General features: G+C 37.7%; 1 protein-coding gene across 2 annotated transcripts in view; it reads right to left on the bottom strand.

The window, feature by feature from the left end:
• FAM149A (family with sequence similarity 149 member A) overlaps window positions 1–10,830 on the bottom strand; it is a 68,467-nt gene extending 57,637 nt beyond the window's left edge. The window contains exon 1 of one of the 2 annotated variants that reach the window (XR_004230431.1): window positions 9,416–10,830. Coding sequence is in view for 1 of the 2 variants with exons in the window: in XM_012552067.3 (XP_012407521.2) it covers window positions 9,416–10,626 (1,211 nt within the window). In the remaining variant the exon portion in view is untranslated. The remainder of the gene's footprint in view (window positions 1–9,415) is intronic. The other variant, XM_012552067.3, reaches the window with a different exon arrangement.
• Between the last annotated feature and the right edge of the window lie 2,963 nt (window positions 10,831–13,793).

The raw sequence follows: 13,793 nt of genomic DNA, 5'->3' as shown, positions 1-13,793 counted from the left end.
AATTGAATCATGTCCCATCGTATATGTTTGTATAGTATGTGCTGTTCTTTTAGATCATTAGGGCCTTATAAAAACTTTCTGTGGGTTGAAACTGAAGTAAGATATGACTTTACTCTGTTCTTAGTAGGAATATGGGTCACTAAATCATACGTTTAGTAATAGTAGCTAGCAAGCATTGACATAGCAATTCAGGGTTTACAAAGTGTTTTACAAACATCGGATTTTTCTGCCTTCAAGTCTAATAATCTCTCCACTATATATATTCTGCCTCTCAATGTGTAAGAATCTTTGTATTGTCACCCTTATTTGTAGCAACCACCTAATTTTTATGTATCACAGCCAATAATTAGGTACATAGGAAGACCCTTATGCTGAGAATGATAAATATTATTCAATGACATTATTATCCATGACCAACCTGACATATATATGCTTGCTCAGCACTCAAAAGTATAAGTATTAGTTTGATATAAGTGGATTCACTTTTTGAAAATGCTGAAATTTAGCCAGCTGTGAAACATATTAAGGTTTCAAGTTCATCTATGTTTTGCTTCAAGATATGCAGTATGAGACTCATAAGCAAATCCAAACAAGGGAGATTTAATAGTGAGAAATTCTTATATAAGACAAGAAAGAAAAAAATCACCTTGTTATCTCCTGTTGAAAGCACAACAGCCTTGTCATTTCTATCCTTAACAATAAATGGAAAGTCATATGATGATGCTTAGGGTGAGCTCACTCTCCAACAGGTCCCTATGGAAATACAAGGTCCCAGCAGAAAACATCAAGAAATTCAGAAAGTCTCCCTGGTAACAAAGCAAAAAAAAAAAAGCCCAAGACAGCAATTGTTATAAATTAGGGAGATAAGGGAGATTTAAAATGCTCTTGGGTTTTCCTGAGGTAATCAGAAAGGAAAAAAGGAGGATTCTGGGGGGAAAGAGAATTTTCCCACTTAGTATTTTATACTGTTTCCATAAAGGACTTTGCATTTCAAGGCTAGGAATCATGTTTTCTACACTGTTGAGATTTTCATCATCCTCCTTTTCTTCTTTGTTCAGATCTGATTGACTACTCAATTTTTACTACGACATAGACCCTTCTGAGTATTCCAGACTAGACCTGTGATTTCATTGAGTTAAGGAACCCCCATGAGGAAGTGCCCTTTGCTAACATCTGTTCTGAAACCTGCACCAGTGAGAAATTTAATGATTTTTGTTGAGTTTTGTTCACATAACCAATACATAACAGAGGTAAGACTTGAACCAATATCTTGGAGTCTCTTGAGTTTAGTTTTCTGGACACTATGCTATGTTGTTCTTAAGTCTTCATGGAATATTTTCCTCAAAATTTCACACAATATTTTATATAAAAATTAATGTTTAAAAAATTATGATTAAAAAAGGAAAGGGAAACTAGGCATAGATGAAAAAAGAGAAAAATTATGAACTCAATGATCTTAGAAAAATATGGATAGAATTGCATGTAAAAATGAAGAGCAAATAAACAGAACCAAGAGAATGTTATATACAATAACAGCAATATTGTTTTCCCCTTTTATTTTCTCTTTTTTATTTTAATTGTTTTTTTCCCCAAATACATACAAAGATAGTTTTCAATATTCACCTTTGCAAAACCTTGTGTTCCAATTTTTTCCTTCCTCCCTTTCACCCACTCCCATAGACAGCAAGCAATCCAAAAATAGGTTGAACATGTGCAATACTTCCAAACTTTTCCATATTTGTCATGCTGCACAAGAAAAATTAGAATAAAGGAGGGGAAAACATAAGAAAAAAACACACACACACACACATACAAAAAAAGATGGAAATGCTATACTTTGATCCACATTCAAATCTCCATAGTTCTTTATCTGGGTGCAGATGGTTCTTTTTCAAATCTATTGGAAATGCCTTGAATCACCTCATTGTTGAAAAGAGCCAAGTCCATCACAGTGGATCATCACATGATCATATTGCTATGTACAATATTCTCTTTGTTTTACTCACTTCACTTAGCATCAATTCATGTTAAGTCTTTCCAGGCTTTTCTGAAATTAGCCTGTTTATCATTTCTTATGGAATAATAATATTATTCTATTACCTTCATATACTATAACGTATTCAGCCATTTCCCAGCTGATGGGCATCAGTTTCTACTTCCTTACCACTACAAAAAGACAGCCACAGTTTTGCACATGTAGTTCTTTTTCCCTTTTTTCTCATTTCTGGGATATAGACCCAGAAGAGACTCTACTGAATCAAAGGATATGTACAGTTTGATAGCCCTTTGGGCATAGTTTCAAATTGCTCTCTAGAATGGTTGGATCAGTACACAAGTCCACCATCAATGCCAACCATGTCCCAGTTTTCTCATATCCCCTCTGACATTTTTCCTGTCATCTTAGCCAATCTGAAAGGTGTGAAGTGGTACTGCAGAATTGTCTAAAAAGCAATATTATTTTAAGAATAATTTTTAGTAAATATGTCATTTTGATTATTATAAATATCCAAATTAACTACAAAAGACATATGGTGGAAGATACTATCTGTATCCAAAGAAAGAACTGATAAAGTATGTATAGAATATATACATATCAGATATATATATAGACTGATTTTACATATATGTGTTTTACTTATATTTATATGTGTTTAATGGTAAGTATCTGTAGGGAAGAAAAAAAAGAAAAAATGAAAGTCCACAATAACTTTATTATATTTTAAAGGAATAAGTTGTACATAACAGATTTGCAGTTTTTTGTGCAATAAAAAAAATCATATTGTTATAGAAGTCCTCACTTTATTCCATAAATTAAAAATAAGATAAATAAAAATTTCAAAAAAAAATACTTCCTCTAAATCTCAAAATATCAAGTTTTTGGTTTATGAAACACTGCAAATTTGACACTTCAAACACATGGGGCATCCTTACTCTTTAAATGATTTTCCCTTCCCAGGCAAGAACTTTTGATGAAAATTCCTCTCAGAGCAATTTGGAGCTATGCTCAAAGTACTTTAAACTGCACATATTCTTTGATCCAACATTAGGTCTACAGCTCAAAGAGATAAAAAGTGGAAAAGAGATTTATAATACCTCTTTTTGTGGTAGCAAAGAATCGGAAATTGAGGGAATGCTCATCAGTTAAGGAATGGCTGAAGAAAAGGTGGTATATGAATGTAATGGAATACCATTGTACTCTAGGTAATAATGAGCAGGCAAATTTCACAAAAACCTGGGAAGAGTTACATAAACTGATGCTGAGTGAAGAGAGAAGAACCAGTAGAACATTATACAAGAAACAGCAACATTGAACAATGATCAGCTTTTATATTTCCTCAGTAAAGCAATGATAAAGACAATTTCAAGACTCAATGGAATATGCTATCTACATTCAGAAAAAGAACTATGGAGTCTGAAAACAAATTGAAGCATACTATTTTCACATTTTTTTTCTTTCTCATATATTTTACCCTTTTGTTCTGATTCTTCTTTCACAACATGAGTAATGTGGAAATATATTTAATATGATTATAATGTATAACCTGTATCAGATAGCTTGCCATCTTGTAGAGGGGAGAGTAAAGTGAGGGAGGGGAAAAATATGGAACTCAAAATCTTATAAAAGCTAAGGTTGAAAACTATATATGTAATTGAAAATAATAATATACTACAAAAATTTAATTTAATTTAATTTAATTTTTAAAAAAGGAAATTCCTTTTATATCCCTGAGCCAAGGAGCATGTGTTCCCACATTATAAGACCAAGGATATAGAGTTGAAAGAGAATCTGTAGGCCATCTAGTCTAACCCTCTCTCATTTTACAGATTAAAAAAAACAAAGACCTAGACAACCTGTACCTTAGTGATCCCCCATTGACTAGATTGGAGCTTCTCTCCTATTGTCTTCCAAGCTGGAAGCTCAGGAAAAGTTATTGGGCATGACAGGTTTTTTGTTGTTATTGTTTTTATTTTGTCTTGAAGTGATGAAAATTAATAATAGTCCAAAACTGAGTGCTTACTTTGGAACTGTCATTGCATTGGATTCTTTTAATAACTTATTATTATAATAAAGTCATGATCTCATCCAAGTAAGTACTCTTTCCAACCAGTACAATTTATAAATGTTTTTGTCCAGATATTTCCCTCCAAACCTTTTGTAAATGAATGAATGTAAAAATCAACCAAATGCCAAGTGTTGGAGATGATTTTATAGATCAGTCCTTCTAATAAAATCAAGGAATGATACATGTAGGAAGAACCATCTGTAGAATGGATGGCATTGACTAGTCTAAAAAAGACAGAGTCAGGACAGATGGCAAAGCTTTAAGATCATTCTTTTTTTTTATTTAGAAGGGTACATAGCTTAGTCCCTCACTGTTGAAGAAGCTGTAGGGCTCCTTTACTATGACATTCATCAGTTGCTCCAGTAAAAGAGTTCTTGGAGATGGGATTCATAGTAAGCCTAGAAAATACAATTTAAAAAACAAAATTGAATCCTGAGTAAGAGGAATTGAATTCTAATGCTAACATTTACTACCTGTTTGACTTTGACACTTAACCTCTCTCAGTTTCAGTATCACTAACCTTCCTCAGTTTTCTAATCAGTAAAATAAGTTTGCACTTGATTGTCTGTTCCAACTCTAGTACTCCAATGTTCCAGTTCAGTGGTCTAGGACACCTTACTGCTTTCCCTTTATATGAACTTGGCTCCAAACAAAATATCCAAGTAAATGTTACAAGTAGAAGGTTTGTATATTCACTCCTAACACCGTTTATGGTATCTCTATGAAAAAATGTACATGTGAAATACAGTGTTTTATTTACAAGACAGCTGTCTCTCAGCTGTCTGAGACAGAAGCCTTAAGAACCTCCAAATCTGATTTTCAAATCTGTTTTCATAATTATAATAATAATAATTAGGCAGCTAAAAGATACAGGGGATAAACCACTGAGCCTGTAGTCAAGAAGAACTGAGTCCAAATATGACCTCAGATATTTACTGGCTATGTGACCCTGGGCATGAGTGGGCAAGTTACTCAACTTTAGTCTGCTCTCAGTTTCCTCAACTGTAAACTCCTCCCAGGGTTTTTGTGAGGTTCAAATGAAATAATAATTATAAAAGCATTTAATTGCTAGTTATTTTTACTGTTAAAAGTCACAATATCTACAACTCTAGAGGCAAAAATCAGGGAGATCTTATGTACTGAAAAGTCAACAGATTTTCAGGCTATTTCAGTGTTTTTTACTAATACTAACTTTTTTTTTTATACAGCACTTTTATGTTTGCAAAACCCTTCACAAAAATGAAGGTTGCCATTGATTCTCAAATACTGTACCCCTGGAATTTGAGACAAGGCAAGATGAAATGAATACAGAGCTGAAGATGGATTGTAGGTCTCTCATCTAAAGATTCATCTTTTTAATGGAGGAAAAATTCATCAGAAGGCTGACGCTCAGATGATGATCTTTTTTAATAATAACTTATGAAAACCAACTACTAAATTTTTTTTTTGTTTTGATTGGGGAGTGATATGGAGGAATCCCAATTTATCTCAGCATATCAGTAAATAGAAAACCTACACTAACAAAATCATAGCTTCCCCCCCAGTTTTGTAACTTGTATTACAAATTAAAGACATCCTCCTGACTTCCCTATTTCTATTAATAATACTATTCTCCCCTATGCTTTAGATTAGAAATATTAGAATCTTCACTCACTCCTTTCTCTATAACTTTCTTCCCCCATTCATGACAAGCAATCAGTTGTTGTATTGTATTAATTCTACCTCTGTGATCAACTCACCTTTTAATTTCCAGTGGCAAATACCTCTGTTACCTCTCACCTGGATTACTGTAATACATTCCTAACTGATCTTCTAGACTCCAGTATTTCTACTGTTGTTCAGTCATTTTTCAGTCATATCTGAATCTGTGACTCCATTTGGGGTTGTCCTTTCTTTTTAATTGTTGTAAGTTTATTTATTTTTACTACACATTGATTCATGAATCATCTTGGGAGAGAAAAATCAAAGGGGAAAACCATGACAAAGATTAAAAAAAAAAAAAAAAACAGGAAAAAAAAGTGAATATAGCATGTGTTGATTTACATTGTCTCCTTAGTTCTTTTTCTGGATGCATATGGCATTTTCTGTCCAAAATCTATTGGGATTATTTTGGATCACTGAACTACTGAGAAGAACTAAACCTTTCATAGTAGACCATCACACATTCTTGCTGCTATTGTGTACAATAATACTTGTTTCACTCAGCATCAGTTCATGTAAATCTTTCTGTGCCTTTCTATAATCAACTTGTTTATCCTTTTTTAAAGAATAATAATATTCCATTACTTTCACATACCACAACTTGTTCAGCCATTCCCCACTGTCCCATGGGACAATATTTATAAAGTACCTTGCAAACCTTAAAGCTCTCCATCATGCTCGGCTAATAATACTAAATAAAGTTCAACCTCCCTTTCTCTTGCATTCAAAGTCTTTCATAATTGGATCCCACTTATTTTTCCAGTTTATCTCCTGGATATCTCAAGCAAATTGGATTATATACTATTTGCTGAGCTTGCCCTGAGTTTTTCTATTATACTCCTATGCTATAAGTTACTTACTCTAGGCTCACTTTCTTTCACTTAGAATTCAGTTCAGTTCAAAAGTACCACCTTCTATGTAGGAGGCACAACACCAAAGTGTAGTCTTGATGTTATGTCATAGTTGAAGTTCATGTATATGCAAGGCCTTGGACACATGAAAATGAAGCAGCAAACAGTTCTTGACCTCAAAAAGCTTAACTACTAATAGCACACAAGTTCAAATTAAAACCCACATGAGACTTTTCTTAGTCTCCTTATCTGTAAAATGAAAGTATTGGAAGAGGTGGTCTCTGAGTTTTCTTACAATTTGAGAGCTTTGATCAGCTCTTTCACTGCTTCAAACAGCCTTCTTCAACAAGTCAGTCTTGTTGGTGGTGTTGTGAACTGATCAAATTATTCTGGAGAGCACTTCAAAACCATGTCCAAAAGGCTATAAAACTGTGTATATCTTTTAATCCAGCAATGCCACAGCTGGGTCTATGTGCCAAAGACATCCCACAAAAGAGGAAAGGGCCTATTTGTACAAAAACATTCATAGCAGCTCTTTTTGTGGTGGTTAAGAACTGGAAATCAAAGAGAGAGACATCAACTGGGAAATGACTAAACAAGCTGTAGTATAAAATTATGATGAAATATTATTTTGATGTAAGAAATGACAAGCAGAATGATTTCAGAAAAACCGGGAAAGATTTACATGAACTGATTGCAAAGTGAAGTGAATAGAACTAAGAAAGCATTGTATACAGTAAAAGTAATGTGTGATGAAGAACTGTGAATGACTTATTCTGAGCAATACAATGATAACTCCAAAGGATTAATGATGAAGCATACTATCTGCCTCCAGAGAAATAACTGATATTGTTTGATTATAGACTGAAGCATGCTATTTTTCATTTCCATTCCTAATTTTTTTTACCTGAGTTTTCTTTTACAAAAAGTGACTACTACAGAAATGTTTTACATTACTGCACATGTATACCATCTCAGAGAAGGGAGAGGGGAGGAACAGAGAGAGGGAGTGGTAGAATTTGGAACTCAAAACTTTTTATAAATATATTAAAATTGTTTTAACATGTAATTAAGGAAAAATCAAAATATTATATATAATATGTGCATATACATACACACATATCTATTAGTACATGGTATATGGTAGGCATTTAATAAATGCAAATTGACTGATTTACTGACTAACCCTATGTTAGGAGTCCTCCCCTTAGATCTCATAGTACTTTGTATCTCCTAACATACATTACTTTCACCTTTGAACTTGTATATGTTTATTAATGCACATCATATCTTCCACAGAAAAGTTTACAAACTCCATGAGAAGAGTATTCCTTATATTCAAAACTCTTCACCACCAAAGAAAGGAGGGAGAAAGGAAAGAACTTGGTTGATGATGATGAAAACAATCTCCATTCACAAAATTACAAAACCCTAAAACACCTGTTCCACAAATTCTTTTCAAATCTCCTGTTGAGTATTCAGGATCTCTCATGAAGAACAGTCAGATCAGAGTTTAAAGCAGGTGTATAGCTCTGTTTACTCATGAAACATTAATAATATAAAGGCTAAGGACCAGTAGAAGAAAACAAAGATCTTGTTCCTGAGACTCTCATCCAACTACTTACTCAAGTGAAATAGAATTGTCTTAGAAAAGATTCTGTCTCTTTTGGTGAAATTCTTCCATATATAGTGGGCATACTATTGCTCAAGCACACATAGCATTAGTATTTTTAAAGGCATATTTTGAAGTCAAATCACTAGGGCATTTAGTTGTAAGAATACAGTTTTCTCCATTGTGAACTTAATTTGTTAGGAATTATTGTTCATAGTCTTTCTAGATTCAGAGGGGCATCTCCATCTAAATGAAAGCTATTCTACCTAGTGTACTCTTTGCTTTTCAAATTGCTTGTCGAGTTTTTGAGGAGTGAAAGTTCTTGTACTTACTAAATGATTTACATGTTTTGTCTGTAAAAAAAAAATTAAATTCAACTCTAGACCTTCAAAATGACTATAAAAAACCTAATTTTTTAGCTATGAGAACGTTTTTAATATTATGGGGATCGTTGATCTGTGAAGTATGTTCCTAAATGAGGTCAAGCAAAAAGCATTAATAGAGAGGAGGAAGAAGAGGGAACGTGTTAATATCTGCTATAAAGTTTGAAGTTCTCTGTGTCCTAGTGTCAAAAAGACGCACACTTCCAACGTAGTCTTGGCTTATTTGGGGTAAAAACTAGAAGTATTTTGTTATTGTTGTTGTTTTAATCTGAAGATAATTTTGTTTGTTTTGCAGAAAATTCAACATTGTCAGTGTTTGTGTTTGGTTACTCAGGGTAAAAGTCACTCTTGCCAATTTTCAAGGAAGAGAAAGGCTTTCTCAAGGCCTGGAGCTTCTGGATAAAAGGCTCAAAGCAAACAAGAAGACAATATAAATTTAAATAGCAAGTGCAAATACAAGAACGTCAAAATTTCAAAAAACGAACAAATGAAAACTCTTTTTGTCCCTCCTTGTCCCTTCCCTTTTCTTTTCTGCCTCCCTTAAAGAATATAGGAGGCGGAGGTATTTATAAGCTGGAAGAGAAGAGGTCTGAAGAAAGTACAACCAAACTCTTAAGACTGAGGAAAGCATAGGAAAAGGAGGACTTTTAGCTCAGTTTGGTAGGCAAGACCAAATATCGTGTTTATTGGATGATGCGGAAGGAAGGATGGATGCCGCGGTAGATCCTGAAAGACTTGAGGGGTGGAGATTTCTGGGAAGGGTGGCAGAGGAGAGAGGGATATGAAAAAGGTTAAGTAACTCACGTTTCATTGCTACCGTCATCCTCTGATTCACTATCAGTCCCCCACTCCTCACCGATGTCCGGGAGGGTGAAGAAGAGAGGTTTAGGGCCGGGGCCAGACACTATCCAACCACTGGATTCTCGTTCTCCTGGGCCAGGCTGGCGCGGAGAGCGAGCCGGACTCGCAGATAAGCCGCTGTTACTACCGCCGGTGCCTGTAATGGGTTGCAGGACCACTCCAATTCCTCCCGAGCCCGGGGGCGGCCGCCACAGAGCCACAGGAAGAGAAAGAGCTGGAGAGTTGGATCCGCTGCTGTTGCTGTAGCTGCCGCCGCCGCCACTGCCTCGCCGGGTCAGGGTCTGGACAGCAGAGTGCAGAAGGGGAAGAGGCAGGGGCTGGGGTTGGAGCTGGGGGAGAAATTGCGGTGGAGGCTGAGACGCCAGCTGGAGCTGAGACTGGGTATGGGATAAGAGCTGAAACTGGGCTGCAGACTGGGATTGGGAAAGAGGCTGGAGCTGGGATTGAGGAAGGGGCAGGAATTCGTGCTGAGGTTGGGGAAGGGGAAGAGGGAGGGACCGGGATAGAAGATGAAGATGAGATTGGGTGAGGGGCTGAAACTGGGGCTGTGGCTGGGATTGGGGCAAAGGCTGAAGATGAGACTGAGAAGGAAACTGGGGAAGGGCCTGCGGCTGGTCATGGGACAAAAGCTGAAGATGAGGTTGTGAAGGGGGCTGTGAGAGGGGTTGAAGCTGAGGTTGGGACTGGGGCTGGGATGAAAGCTGGGATGGGGATGATAGTAGAGTCTGAGACTGGGACAGGGGATGAGGCAGGGGCAGGGGTTCAAACCTGTCTGTCCTGGGGCTACTGGGCAAGGAGTATGGGGCTCCCACTATTTCTGTTACTTTTCTCACGGAGGAAACCTTGGGATAGGAGGCAGTAAGGAGAGGATGCAGAGTTTTCGGGGAAGGGAGCGGAACAGAGGGTATCCTAGGGGCAGTTGGGGATCTGGGAGCCACCGTGGGGAAGAGGGTGACGGTCTGAGCAGCACCGAGGCCGGTGCTGGCGGTGCTGCCTGCGCTGCTCACGCTAGAGCCGGACTGACCAGTCGCAGCCACAGCTGAGGCGCTGCAGGTGGAAGCAGAGGCTGCCGGGGAAGCGACCGCCTGCGGCTGTGCTGATGCTTTGAAGATTTTGGCAAAGAGAGATCCCAGGTCCAACACTGCGATCTTCATATCTCAGCCCTGCAAACGTGTCCCGAATAAGTCCAGTTAAATCACAGGCGCAGAGCCTACCCCTTGGCAGCTGAGCTCGATCCACCTCCGTAGCCGGGAGGGGATTCTGGGAGATCAGCGACAACTCCAGATAAAAAGGCCGAGTGGACTAGCGACGCCCCAGTCAGTGCATGTTACTTCTCCCGCTCCGAACAAAGTGGTGCGTGCGTCCTAATGGGTTCATCAACTCTTCACATCTTTGCAAAAAGTGCCCCCAACTTCAGGACTGACGTACTCCCCAGCTCCTCTTTCTCCAAAAGGAGAAAAGCACGAATGTGAGAAGGCGGCGGCACAATCAGGTCCTTGACTGAGCGAAGGAGGACTGGGACGCAGTTAACTGCCTCTGCCTCTCTCGCCACGGCAGCAAAGCCTTCCTGGGAGGTGAAAGCTCACAGCCAGAGCTGCAGGAAGTCCTGGCTGCGATGAGAAGGTGCCCAGAGGGACTGGCATCTGCAGTCGCCGGCGTCACCGTCGCTGTTGCCCCGCTCCCTTTGTGGGCCTCCACAGGTGTCACCCAGCAGAGGGAAAAGGAAGGCGGTTGCTAAGCTAAACAAAAACTGAACTCACCGCTAATTAGGCACCAGACCTGCAGTCCACTGTGGATGCAAAGGATTCCCAATTGGATTGGTGTAGTTTAAAAAAATAGTAATCAACGTCCCCAGTGTCCTAACCTTACTCTAGATAGGAGCTCGATTGGCTGGGTGGGGTGAAGCAGGGAGCTGTAGCTGTCACAGGGCCCAATGTGAAAGCAGAGCAGAGTTTCAGCACTAAGTATTGGATTATCCTGGAAGTATAATGCCAAAGAGGCTGTCTTCTTCCTTGATTCCCAGTTTGGAAAGGCCAAACTGATGTGAACAGGTTGTTCTGCAATGGGGTCTTTATAGCGTCCCATCTCTGCTGGTTGGGTTGATTCACTCAACTCCCTGGATTTCTTCCTCTTTGTTCAATTCTACAACCTCTAGCCTCAGTAACAAGTGGGTGTTACTGTGCTCTCTTTAACCTTAGTGTTGCAGTACTCTTTCTGAAAGGGCAATAACCCTAAAACAATATTGACAGAAGCCTCTCTCAGGTCCTTAACTCTACCTCCAGGTAGAAGATGTAAGGGAAAATGTCATTTCATATACAAGGAAGAGGAGGGTTGGGATGGAAGGAAACAACCATGTTCCAGGCACATGGCACAATAATTCTTGGCTGATTAGTGATAAGTTAAATGAGAAAGGATTTTCAGGGTATGGACCATGAGCAAAGGCCCAAAGACTAGAAATTGTAAGGAGAATTTAAGAAACAATGTAGTTTCTTGGCTAGGACACTGAGCTCCTGGAAGGGATTAAATAGGGCAATACCCAATTGAATATTTGGGAACTGACTATAAAGAAAAGGAATCTGTATGTGACTTTCCCCTCTCCCCTGAGGACATTAAAATATATTCAACCATAGTCTATCTTGCCTGAACCCCATTACTGCATCACCAACTGCCAAATGGAAAGTCTTCATTTATTTTTTTTATTAATGTGCTTTCTCATTTCATGAGAAGTCTCTCACAACAAATCAAAATAAGTAAATAAAACTAATGATTCAGTGACTTCATCTTAGGATGCATGAATATTCCCATTAATTCTTCCCCCTCCCTCAGGCAATTGGGGTGACATAAATGACTTGCCTAGGATCAGGCTTCTAGAAGTGTTAAGTGTCTGAAGTCACTTTTGAATTCAGATCCTCCTGACTTGTTCTGTCCACTGCACCACCTAGCTGCCTCCCCAGTTAATTCTTTTAAAAAACAAGAAATCTATTTTCTCTTCCTTCTAATTCCCACACCACTAAAAACAGTGATAGAGAGAAATTTTCTTGTATCAAATATTCATAATCAAGCAAAACAAATTTATTTAATATCTGTTGACAACAATACATGTTTCATTCTGCACCCTAAATCCATCAACTCTTTAAGGAGATGTTACATCATCAGTCTTCCAAAATGCTGAATAATCATTATACAGATCATAGTTCTTGTTTCTATGGTAGTAGAAAATATTCTCCTGACTCTGCTAATTTCATTTTATACTTAATTTATAATAGTCCTCAAGAGTATTTTTTTTTGATAATTTTGATGTTGCAGTATAAATTGTTTTTCTGTTAGTGCCTTTTTCACCCTGCATCAATTCATACAAATCTTTTCATGTTAAGAATATGTACAATTGGTCAAGGCTGGTTTATGGAGGTGAGTGAAGCCAAATTGAGATATGAAAATTGGATGACAGTGTCTCTTATAAAAGTATCATTTCTAAAATATATAGAGAACTGAATCAAGTTTATAGGAATGTAATTCCCCAATTGATAAATGGTCAAATGACATGACTAGACAGTTTTCAGATGAAGTAATTAAAGCTATTTATACTCATATGAAAATATGCTCCAGATCACAATTGATTAGAAAAAAGCAAATTTAAACAATTCTAAGGCACCACCTCACATCTATCAGATTGGCTAAGATGACAGGATAATATTAATTGTCAGAAGAGATGTGGGAAAACTGGGACACTGATGACATACAATAATGATTGGCTGGAGTTGTGACCTGATCCAACAGCAATTTAGAACTATTCCCAAAGGACTATAAAACTGTGCATACCCTTTGATCCAGCAGTATGAGTCTGTATTTCAAAAAGATCATAAAAGAGGGAAGAAGACTCATGTGTATAAGCATGCATAAAGCAGGGGTTTTGGGTGCTTTTTTTTGTTTGTTTGTAGTCGCAATTGAGTGGGTGGATGCTCACCAATTGGGGAATGGCTGAATAAGTTATGGTATGTGAATATTAATGTGAATAATGGAATATTTTTGTTCTATTAGAAATGATGAGTGCCATGATAAACTATGAAAGACTTTGTTCTTCTCAGTGGTTCAGTGATCCAAGGCAATTCCAGTACAATGATCCGAGTTTCAAATTCGGTCAGTGTGTTTGAGGCAAATCATTTTACCTATTTACTTCTGTTTCCTCACAGGGTTGATTTAAGGATCAAATGAAATGGTATATTGGTAAAGGCTGCCAAGTACAGTGCAGAAGAGATATATTTGCTCTCACTTTCTCTCTCCCTGATGTGACCCTGAGACTGTCTCTGGATTCTCATTGCTT

This window comes from Sarcophilus harrisii, chromosome 6 (assembly GCF_902635505.1).
Source record: "Sarcophilus harrisii chromosome 6, mSarHar1.11, whole genome shotgun sequence".
NCBI lineage: Eukaryota > Metazoa > Chordata > Mammalia > Dasyuromorphia > Dasyuridae > Sarcophilus > Sarcophilus harrisii.
This window is presented reverse-complemented; position numbering and strand designations above follow the sequence as displayed.